Raw genomic sequence first — 19,760 nt, forward strand, 5'->3', positions numbered from 1 at the left:
TCCTCATATCAGTGAGGTCATATGATACATGGAAGCAGACTCCTTCTTGAGCAGGGAGCCGGATGGGGGCCTTGATTCCAGGACCCCGAGATCATGACCTGAGCCAAAGTCAGACGTTTAACCCACTGAACCAGGTGCCCGTTTTTGTTTTGTTTTTAAGTAATCTCTGCACCCAGTGGGGGGCTTGAACTTAGAGTCCTGAGATCAAGAGTCACATGCTTTACTGACAGAGCCAGCCAAGTGCCCCTATCCATTCATCTTTTTATAGTTAGGTTTGTTTCCATCTTTTGGCTGTTGTGAATAATACTGCAGTGACCATGAGAGTGCAGATTTCTTCAGGATCCTGATTTCTTTTTTTTTTTTTTTTTTTTTTGATGAATACCCGGAAGTAGAATTGCTGGGTCATAGGATAGTTCTTTTTTGAGGAACCTCTATACTGTTTTCCATAGTGGCTGCACCATTTGAATTCCCACCAGCAGTGTAACATGAGTTCCACTTTTTCTGTATCCTTGCCAACACTTGTTATTTTCTGTTCTTTTTGATAGTGGTCATTCTAATGGGTGTGAAGTAATATTTCATTATGATTTTGACTTAGTTTCCCTTTTTTTTTTTTTTTGTAAGATTTTATTTATTTGACAGAGCACAAGCAGGGGGAGCAGTAGGCAGAAGGAGAAGCAGGCTCCCCGTTGAGCAGAGAGCCCGACGTGGGGCTCGATCCCAGGACTCTGGGATTGTGACCTGAGCTGAAGGCAGAGGCTTAACCTACTGAGCCATCCAGGCACCCCATCACTTTTTTTTTGCTTGTTTTTTTTTTTTTTTTTAAAGATTTTATTTATTTATTTGAGAGAGAGAATGAGATAGAGAGAGAGCATGAGGGGGGGAGGGTCAGAGGGAGAAGCAGACTCCCCGCTGAGCAGGGAGACCGATGCGGGACTCGATCCCGGGACTCCAGGATCATGACCCGAGCCGAAGGCAGTCGCTTAACCAACTGAGCCACCCAGATGCCCTTGCTTGTTTTTTTTAAGATTTTTTATTTATTCATTTGAGAGAGAGAGCACAAGCAGGGGGGAGAGTCAGAGGAAGAGGGAGAAGCAGACTTTCTGCTGAACAGGGCGCCAGACGCGGAGCTGATCCCAGGACCCTGGGATCACGACCTGCACTGAAAGACGCTTAACCTGCTGACCCACCCAGGGGCTCCTTGACTTATATTTCACTTACAATTACTGATGTCAGGCATCTTTTCATATACCTGTGACTCTTTGTTTGTCTTCTTTGGAGAAATTTCTATTCAAGTCCTTTGCCTGTTAATCATTTTTTGTTTTATTTTGCTATTGAATTGTAGGTGTTCCTTACATACTTTGGGTAGTGACCCCTTATTAAGTATATGGCTTGCAAATATTTCTCCCATTTGTAGTTTGCCTTTTTACTCTTGTTTCCTCTACTGTGCAGAAGGAAACTTTTTAGTTTGATGTCCTACTTGTCTGTGTATGCATTTATTGCTTGTGCTTTTGGTGTCATGTGCAAGAAGTCATTTCTAAGACTACTATTAACATAACTTTTCTCCCATGGTTTCTTCAAGGAATTTTACATTTTCAGGTCTTATGTTTAAATCTTTAATCCATTTTGAGTTGATTTTTGTGTATGGTGTAAGATAATGGTCCAGTTTCATTCTTTTGCATGTGATACCTGGTTTTCCCAGCACCATGTGTTGAAGAGACTATCCCCATTTTGTAGTTTTGGCACCCTTGGTGACGATCATTTGACCATATATATGTAGATTTATTTCTGGGCTCTCTGTTTTGTTCCATTGGTCTCTATATCTTTTATGCCCCAGTTCCCTACTGTTTTGATTACTGTTGCTTTATAATGTGTTTTGAAACCAGGAAGTGTGAGGCCTCTAGTTTTTTTGTTTTTTTGTGAAGATTGTTTTGGCAATTCAGTGTCTTTTGTGATTCCATATGAATTTTAAGTTCATTTTTTCTTTTTCTGTAAAGAATACGATTTGGGGGGCGCCTGGGTGGCTCAGTCGTTAAGAGTCTGCCTTCGGCTCAGGTCATGATCCCAGGATCCTGGGATCGGGCTCCGTGCTCCGAGGGAGGCCTACTTCTCCCTCTCCCACTCCCCTGCTTGTGTTCCCTCTCTCATTGTGTCTCTCTCTGTCAAATAAATAAATAAAATCTTTAAAAAAAAAAAAGAATACGATTGGGATTTTGATAGGAATTGCATTGAACCTGTAAATCCTGTTGGGTAATATGGCCATTTTAACAGTATTAAGCCTTAAAATCCATGAACACAAGATGTCTTTCCATTTATTTGTATCTAATTTTTTTTAGTAGTGTTTTGTACCTGTCAGTGTACAGTCTTTTGCTTCCTTAGTTAAGTTTATTCTTAAGGTTCCTTTTTTGTTTTTTATTTGATGCTACTGTAAATGGGATTTTCTTCATTTTCTTTTTGGATTGTTCTTTGTTAGTTGTATAGAAATGCAGTTGACTTTTGTATGTTGATTTTTATATCATACAACTTTAGTGAATATATTTATTCTAATGGGGTTTTTTTGGTAGAATCTTCTGAGTTTTCTGTATACACGATCATGTCATCTGTGAACTGATAAAATTTTAACTTCTTTTCCATTTTGGATACCTTTTATTTCTGATTCTTGCTTAATTGCTTTTGTTGGTATGTCTAGTACTATGTTAAATAGAAGTTGTGAGAGCAGCCATCATTGCCTTATTACTGATCTTAAAGGAAAAGCTTTCAGTTTTTCACTGTTGAGGATGATATTAGTTCTGGGCTTTTAATATGTGATCTTTATTATGTTTAGGTAATTTTCTTGTATTCCAAGTTTGTTGAGTATTTTTATTATGAAAGGGTGTTGAATTTTGTCAAATGCTTTTTCTGCACCAGTTGTCTTGATGGACAGAATTTTATCCATTCTGTTAATGTGATGTATCACATTGGTTGGTTTTCATATTGAATTATCCTTGCATCCCAGTGATAAATCCCACTTGGTCATGGTGTATATCCTTTCAGTGTGCTATTGAATTCAGTTTTCTAGTATTGAGGATTTTTCCATCTGTAGTCATCAATGATATTATTTTGTTCAAAGACTTTTGAGATGAGTTAGAACAATGTATCCTAGTCTGATTTTTCTAATAATAATACTTGCTAATAGCGTGTTTTCATGTCAGTTATTTCATTTGTTTATTGCAGTCCTCTGTTAGGTAGACCACATACTCCAGTTTTCTTATGAAGATGCTAGACACAGAATTACACATCAATACATAACTATTATTAGTAGTATTACCCATAATAATTAATACTTGTAGAGCACATGCTCTTTCAGGCACTCTTCTGTGTTTTACATATATTTATTTAATCCTCACAACAACCCTTTGTAGTAGGTACTATTATTAACCCCATTTTACAGATGAGTAAAATGTTGAGTAGCAAGTAGTAGAGCTCACTGTTTATCTGCATTTTAATACAGATCATCTGGTTTGTAAGTCTGCTTTGTTAATTGTTAGTTATATTGCCACTCACAGTTAACTGGAAGGGGGTCTATTTAATTTAGACCCTTGACTTGCTCTGCTATTTTGTTACCTGTGGAATCAGATAACCTTATTATCCAGAAGATTATTACTGGACATCAATTTTGTGTGTGTGTGTGTGTTCCCCCCCAATCAGTGCTTTTTTATTTTTTTATTCATTTTTTTAAAAGTTTTTTTTTTTTTAAAGATTTTATTTATTTGAGAGAGAGAGAGAGTGAGAGAGAGCACATGAGAGGGGGGACGGTCAGAGGGAGAAGCAGACTCCCTGCCGAGCAGGGAGCCCGATGCGGGACTTGATCCAGGGACTCCAGGATCATGACCTGAGCCGAAGGCAGTCGCTTAACCAACTGAGCCACCCAGGCGCCCTTTTTAAAAGATTTTTATTTGAGAGAGAGGACGAGTAGGGAAGAGGGAGAGAGAGAGAGGGAGAAGCAGACTCCCCGCTGAGCAGGGAGCCTTACCTGGGACTCATTCCCAGGACCCTGGGATCATGACCTGAGCCGAAGGCAGATGCTTAACTGACTGAGCCACCCAGGCACCCTGTATCAATGCTTTTTAAAAATAAATAAAGCACTTGAGCTTTGAGGCACCTTTCCAGATGTCCTTGATCTTCCTGGGCTTTTGAGTGTGCTTTGGGTATTAGAAGTTGCTTAAATGCTTAAATGAGAAGCTGCTTAACAGCTAGCAGGCATATGGATTATATAGCTGATGTTAGAGAGAGAAAAGCAGAAAGGAATAGGGAGCTAGGTTTTAAAATTTATGTTGATTCTGCTTTATGTGGTTGTGCCTTAAGAGGCTGATCAAGTCATTTCCTGGGTGTATAAATTGCTTTAGATTACCAATGTATCCTCACTTTATGCAAGCCTGGTATATAAGAATAATGGATTTATATACGTAATACAGGTGAGAGACCTTATGCTCCTACTTTCACAGTAGGATTCCTTTTAGTATTAAGATTTTTCTAACACATTTACTATGCAAATCCATGTAAACTTTATCTTTTCTTAAACCAGTTCTTTTGGAGCTTAGACTGTGTTCTTGTTGTCACAACATGGTTATTTTAAAGATAGTACTTGAAAAAAGATAACTTTGATGTTTAATTGCAGTTAACGTTAGTTCACTGCAGCTAGTAAGGGAAGATGGTTACTTTTTTGATGTAGTCTTTTGGCCTATCTTGAAGTATGTTTCCCCACTTGTACTCTTAATCTTACTTTTTGCATGTAGTACTGAAAGTGTGAAGTTTATTATAGTCTTATAAACAGAAAATCTCTAAGGAGATCAAACCATTTATATGAAGCTTAAAGGACAAAATTTAACATGACTTTTGTAAAGGATGGAAAATGTTCTCAGTCTCAATCTCCTTTTGAAAGTGAGGGTTTTGGGGCGCCTGGGTGGCTCATTCGGTTAAGCGGCTGCCTTCGGCTCAGGTCATGATCCTGGGGTCCTGGGATTGAGCCCCACGTCCGGCTCCCTGCTTGGCAGAGAGCCTGCTTCTCCCTCTGCCTGCCACTCTGCTTACTTGTGCTCTCTCTCTCTCTCTGTCGAATAAATAAATAAAATCTTTTAAAAAAAAAAAGTGAAGGTTTTTGGGGGTGCCTGGGTGGCTCAGTTGGTTAAGCGACTGCCTTCAGCTCAGCTCATGATCCCAGGGTCCTGGGATCAAGTCCCTCTGCCTCTGCCTACTTCTCCCTCTGCCTCTGCTCTGCCTTTCAGTCCCCCTGCTTGTGTGCTCTCTCTCTCTCCCTCTCTCTCTGTCAAATTAAAAAGAAAAAGAAAATCTTTTAAAAAAAGAAAGGGTTTTTGTGTTTATACAGATTTTTTTTTAAAGATTTTATTTATTTGACAAGAGACACAGCCAGAGAGGGAACACAAGCAGGGGGAGTGAGAGAGGGAGAAGCAGCCTTCCCGCGGAGCAGGGAGCCCGATATGGGGCTCGATCCCAGGACCATGGGATCGTGACCTGAGCCGAAGGCAGACATTTAATGACTGAGCCACCCAGGTGCCCCCTTTTTACACAGATTTAATTTTTTGGATTTGATTATAGGGGCTTATGGGTCTTTATTCTCAATTCTGAAATTCAGAGTGTTAAAACTGAAAATTATTTTTTTAAGTCATCTCTCCATACATCTTATCTTTTTAAAAATATTTTTATTTAGGGCTCCTGGGTGGCTCAGTTGGTTAAGCGACTGCCTTCGGCTCAGGTCATGATCCTGGAGTCCCTGGATCGAGTCCCGCATCGGGCTCCCTGCTCGGCGGGGAGCCTGCTTCTCCCTCTAACCCTCCCCCCTCTCATGCTCTCTCTCTCTCTCTCATTCTCGCTCTCTCAAATAAATAAATAAATCTTTTTTTTTTTTTTTAAAGATTTTATTTATTTATTTTGACACAGAGAGGGAATACAAGCAGGGGGAGTGGGAGAGGGAGAAGCAGGCTTCCTGCCGAGCAGGGAGCCCGATGCGGGGCTCGATCCCAGGACCCTGGGATCATGACCTGAGCCGAAGGCAGCCGCTTAACGACTGAGCCACCCAGGCACCCCAATAAATAAATCTTTTTAAAAAATATTTTTATTTATTTATTAGAACAAGCGGGAAAGAGAGGGAGAAGCTGAGGGAGAGGGAGATCAGGGAGCCCAACGTGGGACTCCATCTCAGGACTCTGGGATCATGACCTGAGCTGAAGGCAGACGCTTAACGGACTGAGCCACCCAGGCACCCAAAACTGAAAATTATTTTTATTACATTTATATTAAGTTGATTTGTCAGCAGACTGACCTGACTGAGGTGGAGCAGTTTACATCTTTATCCCAGTTCATGTGAATATGAATACATTTTGCTGCAGAAATCATATATGTTATTACATAGTACTGCTTTAAATTCCCCTGTGTTGTGTAATATATGGTATATATTCCATAACTACTTTTTAAAAAACTTTGAAAATTTCTTAGTAATGGTAGTCATCTGGCCCCAACAGTTTCACTTAAAAATGAATATATATGACCCTTTATTGCTTTTCATAAGCTGCCTTATTTCCATTGTTGGAAGAATATGCAGCTTGAATCAGTAGTATGAGGAATAAAGTATATGTTGAATTAACTGTATTGATTACTAAGTTAGTACAGATTGGTAATAGTTGCCCAGAGCACTAATTTTTGATTCTGTGGCAGAATACCATGGTGACTCCACAGGCATGGGAGCACAGTGGGAATACTAGCCAGGTGTTCTCTCTCCTGCTCTGTCTAGGACACGTGTTTATGTATTTAAGTTATTCTTTGTGATTTTTATTTTATTAAATGAGACAATTTTATAAGGATGGAAAATGAGAAGGAAACAGTTGATCTTTTTCTCATTTCTTTAGTCTCCTACAAAAGCTGTATATAATGCCAGACATTGGAACCATCCAGACTCAGAAGAGCTACCTGGGCCACCAGTAGTAAAACCTCAGAGTGCCACAGTAAGTGAACTGTACTTTTTAATTTCATTTTTGTTTAAGCCATTGCTATCTTTATTCAGAATTTGAAAATCTTTAACAGTTTATTTTGGTCTTCCTCACTAAAATGAGAGGCTTTAGTTTAATTCATTGGAAAAGTGAGGATTGTGGACAGGATTATCGAAATTCTGGTGCTCTACTAGTTTATAGATAAAAGCCTTAAAAAATATTGGATCACTTTTTACTCCTGACCCACATCTTAATGGAATTATTGTACTTAGTCTTTTAAGGGTAAAATATTTCATATTTGAAGTTTGTATTAAGAGCTATATTATAAATTATATCCTACATAGATCTTAGAGTAGCTTTGAGTGGTTAATTTGAAATTAATTTGAGTAATTAATTCAGAGAACTTTTTCCTGTATTCCAGTAATAGCTTTCAATTCAAAACACATTTGAAAAAGATTATCAAATTATTTTCTTCAGAATAACTGGGAGGACCATAGATTAATCCTTCTAAGTTAATGGTAACACCTCAGTCATCTGGCGCTGTCAAGGAATGAATTCTTTATAACAACAAAAAAATTAGGGATAGAGATCTTTCTAAAATATTTTAATGTACAGTTCCCTGTGTTCTTAATTAAGTTGAATATATTAAACTCCATTTACTAGTATAAGATCATCATTGTGTGTATTAGTAATTATATACCAGACTTTTGTTATGGCTATTTATTTATACCCTAAATTACAGATTCTTTAAAAGTTCTCTTGTCTGTGTGGTTTTCTTGTCCTGTTCTAGCTTTTTATCAATGCTATTTATGTGTGTAATTGTGGTTCTTTATTCCTTCTAATGATCTTGGAGACAAATAACAAATTGTGTGTGGAATGTGAGGTTAAAAAAGACCAGAAGGAATTCCTGAGTGGTTCTTTTGTGAGTCTTACCTAGTAGTGCATAGAATTTTAAAGTAGCCCTTTCAGAGGCCTCTTCACACCTTTTTTTTTTTTTAAGCCAAATTTGCTAGGTAGATGAGCTGTTACTATTTTTATATATTTATTTAGAACAATAATTTAATCCTTTATTAATAGGTGAGGCTGTCTTCAAAGGAACCAAATCAAAAAGATGATGGAGTTTTTAAGGCTCCTGCACCACCACCCAAAGTGATAAAAACTGTGACAATACCTACTCAGCCCTACCAAGATATAGTTACTGCACTGAAATGCAGAAAAGAAGACAAAGAAGTAAGCAGCCATATACAGTTTTACTGCACGTGGATAGATTTTTGTATGTAACATTTAGCCTTTTAATGTCTTGAACAGATATCCACGAACTTACCTTTCCTAGTACTACCAGTGTTTTTAAAACTTTTCTTCTAGTTGCAATATAATGAACTCTTTTATACACTTCTGAATGAAGTACAGCAAGCCCGTAGATTTAAATATGCTAGTTCATGGTTACAAAAGAAGTGGACTTATTTTTTCTTGGCAGTTGTATACTGTTGTTCAGCATGTGAAGCACTTCAATGATGTGGTGGAATTTGGTGAAAATCAAGAGTTCACTGATGACATTGAATACCTGCTAAGTGGCTTAAAGAGCACTCAGCCTCTAAACACACGTTGCCTTAGGTGAGATCTTATTTTTATATTTGATAAATGTATGCATGCTCTATCTTACTAAAATTTTCCAGCCAAATAGAGCCAAACATTTTCTTACCTTGATTTTGTTATCATGAATATAGTTTATAGCCAGTGTAAATAAGTTAAAATATGGTTGATTTATTATAAGGGATTTGATTCTACATTAACAAAGGAAAGTTGGATGATTGTAGCTTGTTAGAATAGTATAGGCTTCACTTTACAGATGCTTAAAAGAAGTATTATACTAACAAATCTTTTAAGTTCTTTTTCAGACCCAAATTTCAGACAAGTGATACATTTTTGTTTTAAGCATGTTTTGATTTGGATCATCTTTTGCATGCTATAGTGGATTGAATTATCTTAATTTGATTGAATTATCCAGTCATTTGGAATATATCCAATCAAATATTATCTGTAGTCTTCATGTATCAGAAGCATTATGAAAGGTAGCTGAGACTTTTTGCTTTTAATCATAGTAGTAGTGTAAGGAATACACCAAAGATGATCGTGTGTTATTAATATTTATACTAATCAATATGCATCAATGTATTTTTAATAATTCGGTTTGCCCATGTGTTTTATATTGTGATCCATATGGGCAGTGGGTTGACACCCTCCCACCCCTCCCCATTTCCTTGTTTTGGTATTGTGCAAACAAAAAACTAATGCACAAGCTATTTTCAATCCCCCCTAACCTAGTCTATTTTCTCCTAGTGTTATTAGCTTGGCTACTAAATGTGCCATGCCCAGTTTTCGAATGCACCTGAGAGCACACGGAATGGTAGCAATGGTCTTTAAAACCTTGGATGATTCCCAGCACCATCAGGTATTCTTAAATTTCTGGGATTAGGAACATTATTTAAAAATTAACAGTCTATTTGGGGGCACCTGGGTGACTCAGTCGGTTAAGTGCCTGACTCTTGATTTCAGCTCAGATCATGATCTTAGGGTCGTGGGATCCAGCCCCACGTGGGGCTTGCACTCAGCAGAGTGTTTGCTTGAGGTTCTTTCCCACCCCCCCTTCACATGCTTGTGCTCTCTCTCAAATAAATAAATCTTTTTAAAAAGATTTATCTAGGGGTGCCTGGGTGGCTCAGTCATTAAGCATCTGCCTTCGGCTCAGGTCATGATCCCAGGATCCTGGGATCCAGCCCCGCATCGGGCTCCCTGCTCAGCGGGAAGCCTGCTTTCCTTCTCCCTCTCCCACTCCCCCTGCTTCTGTTCCCTCTCTCGCTGTGTCTCTGTCAAATAAATAAAATCTTTAAAAAAAAAAAAAAGATTTATCTACATTGGATATTTATATATGAGTATTTTCCAATTATGGGTTGAATTTTATTTTCTATATATAGAGAGGTTAATATCAGAAGTTTTTGCTTAATATATTATTTAAGGTTATTTTCTCATGACACTTTTTTCTCTTAATATTATTGTCAGTTTATAGTATTAAAACATCAGCTCCAGGAAAAATGAAGGGGGGGAAATCGGAGGGGGAGATGAACCATGAGAGACTATGGACTCTGAGAAAACTGAGGGTTTTAGAGGGGTGGGGGGTGGGGGGATGGGTTAGCCCGGTGATGGGTATTAAGGAGGGCACATATTGCATGTAGCACTGGGTGTTATACACAATGAATCATGGAGCGCTATATCAAAAAACTAATGATGTAATGTATGGTAACTAACAAAATTAAATTAAAAAAACAAAATAAAAACAGTTTGAAAGCAAAATAGTATAGAAAGGTATATAATGAACACCTCAGTGTACATTTAATAAAAGGCAGTAATTTCTTCTGTATTCTTCCCCCCCCAATTTTTTATGCATATACCATCAATAAAATCTTTTACAGGAAAGAAAAAATAAATAAATAAAACATCAGCTCCACACCTAACATACCATACCATACTGGATGTTTAATTATGTGAGCATTGATTTCTTCTAATCATAAAGTGCTGAAAAAAATCTTTTAGGGGTATCTGGGTGCTCAGTTGGTTAAGTAACTGACTCTTGATCTCAGCTCAGGTCTTGATTGCAGGGTTGTGAGTTCAAGCCCCAAGTTGAGCTCCATGCTGGGCATGGAGCCTACTTTTAAAAAAACAGGGGCGCCTGGGTGGCTCAGTTGGTTAAGTGACTGCCTTCGGCTCAGGTCATGATCCTGGAGTCCTGGGATCGAGTCCCGCATTGGGCTCCCTGCTCAGCAGGGAGTCTGCTTCTCCCTCTGACCCTCCCCCCTCTCATGCTCGCTCTATCTCATTCTCTCTCTCAAATAAATAAAATCTTAAAAAACAAACAAAACAAAACAAAACGTTTTTTACTCTTTGATATTAATAGCATGAGAAAAACAGTTTGAAATTAAGATTTTTTTTTTTAACATTTTGTTTGGATAATGAATCTAGTTCTAGCCATTGTGAAAAGAAAGAAATTCTCATTTTCATTATGACTGACGCTAATCTTTTAAAAATCTTTTATCTGTAATAAAAGGTTTAACATTTTTGAGGTTAGAAAAAAAGTCGTTACTAACCATTATCAATAGTGGTATTTTCAGGTGACTATTATATTTTTGTTCAAGGAAATTATGTTCCAAATGCAGATTAGGTGACACAGTCTAATACTGAATCTTTTTTTTTTTAAGATTTTTTTTTTTTTAACTTATTTGAGAGAGAGCATGAGTGGGGTGAGGGGCAAGAGGGAGAAGCAGACTCCCCACTGAGCAGGCAGCCCGATGTGGGGCTCGATCCTAGGACTCCGGGATCATGACCCGAGCTGAAGGCAGATGCTTAACCAACTGAGATATCCAGGCACTCCTAATAGTGAATCTTATGAAACTGAAAGCAGTGTACTTAACCCTGAGTGAGGATAATTCCATTGCCAAGTCATATCAGATACAGGACAAGGAGGGGGAAGAGAAGAGACTTAAGAATTAATATGCTTTGTTACACAGTTATCAGAGGACCAAGACATTAGTGTGTGCTCTTGGGGGTGGTGGATCTCCCAAGGTCTGTACTGTCACATCCTAATTTCCAAAAACAGTTTGCTTTGTAAGCATTTAATTAGGCATGTAGTCTAAAATTTTTCTACGTTGGGGGATTCAGAGTTTAAATCTTTAAGGGCACCTGGGTGGTACAGTCAATTAACCATCCAACTCTTGGTTTTTGCTCTGCATTCAGCGCGGAGTCCACTTGAGATTCTTTCTCCTTCTCCCCCTCCCGCTAGTTCTCTCTCTCTTTCTCTCTCAAATAAATAAATCTTGTAAAAAAAAAAAAAAAACTTTAGATGTTATTTATATTTCTGTGCATTGAAGTGTGTTAAGTACAAAATATTCCAAATGGATTATCCCAACATAGACCATTTTGTTATATAATGCTTACCTAAAATATATCACCTCAGTACTCTGGATTTTAGTACTGTAAGCGGAGTATGCTAACTATCTTATCTTTGTGGTTTTTTTTTTTTTAAGGTTTATTTATTTGAGGGAGAGAGATACGAGCAGGGGCAGGGAAGAGTAGAGGGAGAAGCAAGACTTCCCATTGAGCAGGGAGCCCGATGTGGGACTCCATCCTAGGAACGTGGGATCAGACGCTTAACCAACGGAGCCACTCAGGCGCCCCATCTAAATGATTTTAAGAGCACATTGTATTAATGGTTTTTTAAAAATTGGTTCAATCAGACCTGATTGATTATTTTAAGGAAATGAATCTAAATGTTTATTTGAGCATCCCAGCTTTATATTTTTGACACAAACTCAGCTGTGTTTATTTTATAGAAAAAAATAGCTGTGTTTGATGCAGATTTTAAGACACATTTACATTATTGATTTAAATTGAAATTCAACTTTTATCAACTATCATAAATAATAAAGTGAAGATTTAAAAAAAATTTTAAAGATTTTATTTATTTATTTGACAGAGACACAGCGAGAGAGGGAACACAAGCAGGGGGAGTGGGAGAGGGAGAAGCAGACCTCCCGCAGAGCAGGGAGCCCGATGTGGGGCTCGATCCCAGGACCCTGGGATCATGACCTGAGCCGAAGGCAGATGCTTAACGACTGAGCCACCCAGGCACCCAAGAATAAAGTGAAGTTTAGTGTAAAATACGATTTTATATATATGTGTGTGTATATGCATAGCTGGAAAAAATGTTCTTTAAACTCTTAGCACAGAATAGCTAAAGAAATATATAATTCTGCTCACATTCATATAGGTTGGGAGCATTGATATGGGGAACATCTCTAGAAAGGAAAAATTTTAAGTAACAGAGCTTTATTTAATGCATATTTTCCTAGAGTATTCGAAGGGGGGCAGTTTTCACTGAATAAAACATCAAGGCTTCCAACATGTGAACAAATGTCAAAACAGTCTTATTAACTGGAATTGTCACCAGTTGCTCACATTAACTTTTATTTTTGTCTTTTGAAGAATCTGTCCCTTTGTACAGCTGCCCTCATGTACATACTGAGTAGAGATCGTTTGAACATGGATCTTGATAGAGCTAGCCTAGATCTAATGATTCGACTTTTAGAACTGGAACAAGATGCTTCTTCAGCTAAGCTACTGAATGAAAAAGACATGAACAAAATCAAAGAAAAAATTCGAAGGCTCTGTGAAACTGTACACAACAAGCATCTTGATCTAGAAAATATAACGGTAGGTTCCTTCCTTCCAGTGTAAAATGAAAATTAATTTCAGAAAGTTTTACATTAGTCACAGCAGGTGTGTGACTTTGGAGAAATCATTTAACCTCTTGGTCAACAATTGGGCAGGTTCTTCTAAGGTTCAGCACTGAGCATAATTCTGTTCCCTGCCTGAAATTCCTAGACTAGTCCATCTGTATTTAGATTTTTTGCTAGTAAATTTTCTATTGCATTTTGTCTGTCCTTTTTTCTTGTGGGGTGTGTGTGTGTGTATTAACTATATTTAGGCTATTAGGAATTTGAATTGTTATTCTCTGTGGGTTTCAGGAATAAAGATTTAGAGGATTTGCGAGGGCCATTTAAATGAGTATTCACTTACTCTAGAGTATCTCAGGGTGTCTGATTAACTCTTCAAGGGCCCAAGACTCAAGTTTCCTAGGCACTTGCCTTCCTTGGAGCAATGGCCGTCGTAATATTGGGGTCATGGCCAGTAGTAACTCTGAGGTTCAGCACAACTCCTGAAGTTTTAGATGACTGTGTTGCTTCTGGTTGATTCCAGTTTCCCTTTCCTTTGGCTTTTTTACTTAAAGAATCAGTAATATCCCTACCGGGTTACTAGGCCAGTAGAAGATAATTAATTGGCCTTGTCATTTTGAAAAAATACGATTGTTTATATATAATCTGACTTTCAGATATTTTCAACATCAAAACTGTATAAACGTTTCTACTGCCTACTAAACTGAAGACTACAGCATTTGCCTCAAAAATTACAGAATGCTTTGTGCTGGCCAACTATGACTTAGGGGTATTGCTCTGTTTAATTAAGGTAGAATAGGATATTTGTGTAAAGTGGGGCTTCAGGGGAAAGCAGGTTAACATTAAAAGGCAAGATACAGAATTGAATGTATTCAGTACTTATTAAAGTTGGAAAAATAGCTGGTATGCTCAGGTGGTGGATAAAGATCCCTGTACCTCACCAGACTATTTGTATACTATGTTTAAAATATATTTGTAATTTTTATTTTTTTTTAACACTTTTGCAGCATATACAGATTTTTTAATGATATGAAAGAATAAATTTGAGATAATTTTTATTTGCTGCATCATTGAATAAATATATCTTTTCTGCAGGGGTTTCCCATGTTGTTCAACATTTATAGATTCTTTCCAGGCATTTGCTATTAAATAACATGATATACTTGTTCATTGAATTTTCTCCATGGTCTGTTAAATTTATTAGGATGGTAAATAACAGTGTAGTAACTTTCTTAAGTCGTGTTAAGTAATTTACTTACATGATTAAAACCAGAACACAGTTGCTAATTTTGGGATGCCTCTTCTTCCTCCCAAGTTCAGCTAGTCTTGAATATTATATTTGTTTTAAATCTTAGACATTGTTTTGTAAAGTGATTGTCCCGCTACACATTAGTTTTGGGTTTTTATTAATTACTTAACTTCTTCCTTGAAATACATTGCTATTCCTGATGTGCTATGGGAAGATAATTTAAAATATTATAGTGTTTTCATATATAATTCATGTAACTGAGAGCTAACAGTTGCTCATTAGTATTCTGATTAATGATTTGCGCTTTAACTCTTTGAGGACTATTCCACTTTTCATATAAAATGTTTGAATTGTAGGCTATTTTTAATTGCTAGCTTATGTGAGTAGGCTTTATGAATATAGCCTAAAACATCAGACAATCCTTTTTATGCCAATAAGAGAAATTAAAGTCCCTTTTTAGCATACAAACTTAAGAATTTTTGCTATATTAACATCAAATTACTATCCCCTTTCTTCTTTAACAAGGAAAGCTTCATTAGGCTTCAGCTTTATTACTACTGTGAGTCTTGAACTAATATACCTGAGTTGATCTCATTAAATTACTTTTTCAGGGACTTAGAATAAGAATTGGGCAAAATGGAATCTTTCTGTAGTGATGATTTCTAGTTCTTTATTTGTCCAGCTTGGACATCAACTTTTTTTTTTTTTTTTTTTAAGGAATAGACAAAAATAGTCTAGATCTCTTCTAAATCTGTAATACTATAAGATTTTTGCTAGTAAACTCTGTTTTTTCCACTTCTCAGTATCTAATCCATCTTCAGTTCTAAATAGGCCAGGAGGACTTAATGTAAACTTTTATCTTTGAAAGGAAAAAAGCTTTGGAAAGAAAACCAGGTCTTACCAGCTTTGCTAATTTTGTTATGCTGATGTTCCTTATTGCAACAGGAACCAGATTGTTCTTTGTTGGAGGGTGTCCGTGTGCTTTTAAAAGGAAACACAGTAAGAAAGAAAAATAATAAAGGCAAATCAAGAGAAAGAAAAACTCTAGTCCAGTTGTACCTATGACCCTCACTGCTCTGTGCTTTCTCTAGTGGTGGTAGTCCTCAGTCATTATTTACATATAATTTTGTCATGAGAGTCCCATGCTGTGGATCCCAAGTTGCCAGCCTTGCATATAAAGTTCAATACTGGTGAATCTGAAACCCTAAAAGTAACAGGGTTTTTATTCAGAATAGGTAAGAAAATATACAGAATAATAAGGAAAAAACAAGGAACTTTGCAAGGAAAATAAAGAATAATTGACAGGGAACTCGCTTTTAGAGAAATACAGTTAGCTTATAAATATGTGCAAAAATGTACAAGTTTACTATAGTTAGAAAAATTCAAACCAAAGCAATAAGGTATCTTTTTTTTACCCTTTGGCAAAAATGTAAAGTGATAACTAGTGCTTTTAAGAATTCGGGGCCACTGACATACCCATACTTTGCTCCTGGAGTTAAGTGTTTCAGCCTTTGTGGTCAGTTAATCCAGTATAGTGATTTATAGTTCATATATATGCACTTTGATTCAACAGTCCTTTCTTTGTGCCTCTGTATCAAAGAAATAACAGTACCACCAAAGCACCATTTATTTTATTGACTTGACAAATGATAGGCCACTTTTAATAAGGGATTTTCTCTGTGAAAACAAGCCGGTGGTGAAAAATGTTTCTTCAACTTAGACTAAAAATTAGTTCAGTTTTGTTTATAAAAGCACCTACTGTATTATAAAGAATACTATGGGCTGGTAGCATGCAGTGAACTTTTCTAGAAAACAGTCTCTAGAAGTGTTGCCTCAGAATTATTGCTAAGAGTCAATATTTATTAATGGTGCCTCTCATTTTTAGACTGGGCATTTAGCTATGGAGACCTTGCTGTCCCTTACTTCTAAACGAGCAGGAGACTGGTTTAAAGAAGAACTCCGGCTTTTGGGTGGTCTGGATCATATTGTAGATAAAGGTATGACATAAACACGGACAATATTTTATGTGTTATTTTTAACCTGAAGAAAATATTCTGTGTACATACTTTAAAAAATTATTGCATCAATTTAAAAAGATCTATTTTAGTAGCATCTTGGAAATCTTGAACTTTTAAAGGAAAGGCCATTAGCACTTTGATATTGGGGAATTATGGAAATAATCACAGTGAGAGGCTCATATATTTCAACACCGCAGAGTTTTATAAAACTTAGAATAAATAATGTTCAGAGAGGTTCAGCATACTCATGTGTGTACACATGGCTTTTAATGTTAGTTAAGGGGATAAATATGGAGGTGATGAGACCTACTAATTTTATATCCATTTCATTTCTCCTAGTGAAAGAATGTGTGGATCATTTAAGTAGAGATGAAGATGAAGAGAAACTGGTAGCCTCATTATGGGGAGCAGAGAGATGTTTACGAGTTTTAGAAAGTGTAAGTATGGACAACTATGTTGGGAAAGTTATTTAATTATGACTGTGTGTGAGAGACTGTCAGATATTTTATATTAAATATCCCCAAAATTTTACTTTTGTTAATCCAAACTGAAATTGTTATGCATTCTTTGAGCAGCCAATGTTAATGAACTAGTTAAATAACCAGTTTAAGAATATGTATATTGTCACTCTTTGGGAAACCTTGCATGTCAAGTTTGTTTTTATTTCAAAATGTTATTGTTCTTTCCTTAACGTGGAGTTATTATTTTTTTTTTTATTAACGTGGAATTCTTAAATATATTTACTTGTTTGTGGAGACAGTTAAGAGCTGTCATGTTTTTGTTTTTTAATTAATAAGGATTTCCTTGATTTAGCTATTTGGGTCACGTGGTTTGTAATCACAGCTTATAGTAGTAATTGGCTTTGAAGAAGGATACTCTTGAACTGTGTATGCCCTGAGTATATTTGTTCTTTAACCTAGTTCAGTGTAGGTTACAATTTATGTTGCCAGTGTATTTCAGAATGAGTAGATTGTTGACCAGATTGGATTAGTGAGGTACTTTTTGAAACCTCTTTGGGGAAATGTGAATGAGAAGTTCCTGAAACAGACGAAATTGTTCTTTCTAGCTTTTAGAGTGCTTCAGGTGCACTAGATTAAACAGATAGCATTTTTTTATTCTAAATGAATCCACTTAGGACTTTATTAGTTTATAAGTTAGAGACCGCTCTTTTCTGACATTCAGAGTGATTGGTAATTCGTAACAGTGAATATGTAGTGCGGAATATGTTACTTACGAGCAAGCAATTATAACAGTGTTTTAATTTTGTAATAAAGGAATAGCTCTAGTATTTTAAATCTGGAACGTGTTGGTTATTCCCTTAGATGACAAGGGCTGACTCTTCCATATCTTTGTCTTTAATAGTACAAGGGATGTATGTTGTATGTGAATGAATGAAAGCTATGGATTGCCACAGTTATTTCGAATTTTTCCCTTTTTAGGTAACAGTGCATAATCCAGAGAATCAAAGCTACTTGATAGCATATAAAGATTCACAACTCATTGTTTCTTCAGCTAAGTAAGTTCTTCTTAAATATTATGCTATTTATTGGGGTGCATGGGCGGCGCAGGTGGTTAAGCATCCAACTCTTGGTTTCGGCTCAGGGTCATGAGATAGAGCACCATTGTTGGGCTCCACACTCAGTAGGAAGTCTGCTTGAGATTTTCTCTCTCCCTCCCTCTCTGCCCCTCCTGCTGTGTGCTTGCTCTCTCGCTCTCTTTCTAAAATATATATTTTTTAAAAATTTATTTATTTATCATGCTATTTATTTAAAGCATTTGAGTTGACCGTAAAGGAAATATGATTGTATCACCTTCCTTCATAAAATACTTCTGTCAAGTTCTGTGAACCAGAAGCAGTACAGTATAGTACAAAAGTTAGGAGTACACATTTTGGAGCCAGAATGACTAAATGTGGATCCCAGCCTCTTGTTCAGCCCTGTCACCTTGGGCAAATCATTTACTTGCTACAAGTACTTCAGAAGGGGGGTAGTAATTGCATTTACCTACCTGAGGTTGTTGTCACACAAAGAGTTTATATATATGCTAATATGTGTTAAATTATATACATTTTCAAAAATATGTTTGTTAAGTATTACTTGTATATATAAAATATGTATTTTAAAATATTTTTCATGACTTTTTTTTTAAAGATTTTATTTTTTTGACAGAGACACAGCAAGAGAGGGAACACAAGCAGGGGGAGTGGGAGAGGGAGAGAGAGAAGCAGGCTTCCCGCTGAGCAGGGAGCCCGATGTGGGGCACGATCCCAGGACACTGGGATCACGACCTGAGCTGAAGGCAGACGCTTAACGACTGAGCCACCCAGGCGCCCCTGTATTTTAAAATATTTTAAATGATGTTTAAATGTCTCATATATATTATGTACAGTACCTATTAAGGTGTTCATATATATAAAGGCCTAAACAATTCTTAGCATATGGTAAAAACTAAGTATTAGTCCTTATTTTTATTGTAAATGATCTTTTTCTAACCCTCTTCTGTCCTTCATACCTATTTTTCCAGATCTCCACGCAGCTCCCCCTATTTCACACTCTCTGGCCAACTTGGATGACATCAGGCTAATGCTTTCACCTTAGTTCGTGTAAAATTTCCTTGGTTCAAGGAAGTCTTGGTTCAAGCTTAGTACAATAGGTTCTTTCTGGTATCTCCATCCTAGTTCTTGATATTTCTGCCCTAGTTCTCTGGTCTCCAGCCTGTTCAACACAATACCACAGGGGCTTAACTTTTTAAAAATAATCCCAAATGCCAAATCTCTGATTCTTTATTGTCTTTGAATGTATGTCCAAAGTCCTTGGAATAATGTCAGAAGCACACTGTAGCCTGACTCAAGTTCATCTGTTTTTTTAATTTCTTATTTTGGTACATTTCAAACATAGACAAAAATAGACAAAATAGTATGATAAATCCTGATGTACATGCTATTCAGCTTGAATAATCATCACCCATGGCCAGTCTTGTTTCCATCTGTAACCCTGTTCATAACCCTTCTATATTATTTTGAAGCAAATTACAGATTTCATATAATTTAATCCATTAAATACTTGAGTATATATAATCTCTTAAAATGGACTCTTAAAAAGATGTAACCACAGTACTATTTTCATACCCTATAAATTATTAATTGCTTAATATTATATGTCCAGTCAGTATTCAGATTTCCAATAGTCTCAAATTTCTGGTCGTCTTTAGTTTCCAATAGATCTGT

General features: G+C 36.7%; 2 protein-coding genes across 2 annotated transcripts in view; one reads left to right on the forward strand and one right to left on the reverse strand.

Moving 5' to 3' along the window:
- The window catches only part of LDB3 (LIM domain binding 3), a gene marked incomplete at its 5' end in the record, with an annotated part of 321,917 nt that overhangs the window by 182,387 nt on the left and 119,770 nt on the right, over positions 1–19,760 (reverse strand). The window lies entirely within an intron of this gene.
- The window catches only part of WAPL (WAPL cohesin release factor), a 72,658-nt gene that overhangs the window by 36,626 nt on the left and 16,272 nt on the right, over positions 1–19,760 (forward strand). The window contains exons 4-11 of the mRNA XM_081822794.1: positions 6,900–6,995; positions 8,058–8,210; positions 8,458–8,594; positions 9,321–9,432; positions 13,017–13,244; positions 16,402–16,513; positions 16,874–16,971; positions 17,974–18,050. Of these exons, the coding sequence (XP_081678920.1) occupies positions 6,900–6,995; positions 8,058–8,210; positions 8,458–8,594; positions 9,321–9,432; positions 13,017–13,244; positions 16,402–16,513; positions 16,874–16,971; positions 17,974–18,050 (1,013 nt within the window). The remainder of the gene's footprint in view (positions 1–6,899; positions 6,996–8,057; positions 8,211–8,457; positions 8,595–9,320; positions 9,433–13,016; positions 13,245–16,401; positions 16,514–16,873; positions 16,972–17,973; positions 18,051–19,760) is intronic.

The sequence above is a fragment of the Leptonychotes weddellii genome, chromosome 6 (assembly GCF_054177405.1).
Source record: "Leptonychotes weddellii isolate Sample4059 chromosome 6, ASM5417740v2, whole genome shotgun sequence".
Taxonomy (NCBI): domain Eukaryota; kingdom Metazoa; phylum Chordata; class Mammalia; order Carnivora; family Phocidae; genus Leptonychotes; species Leptonychotes weddellii.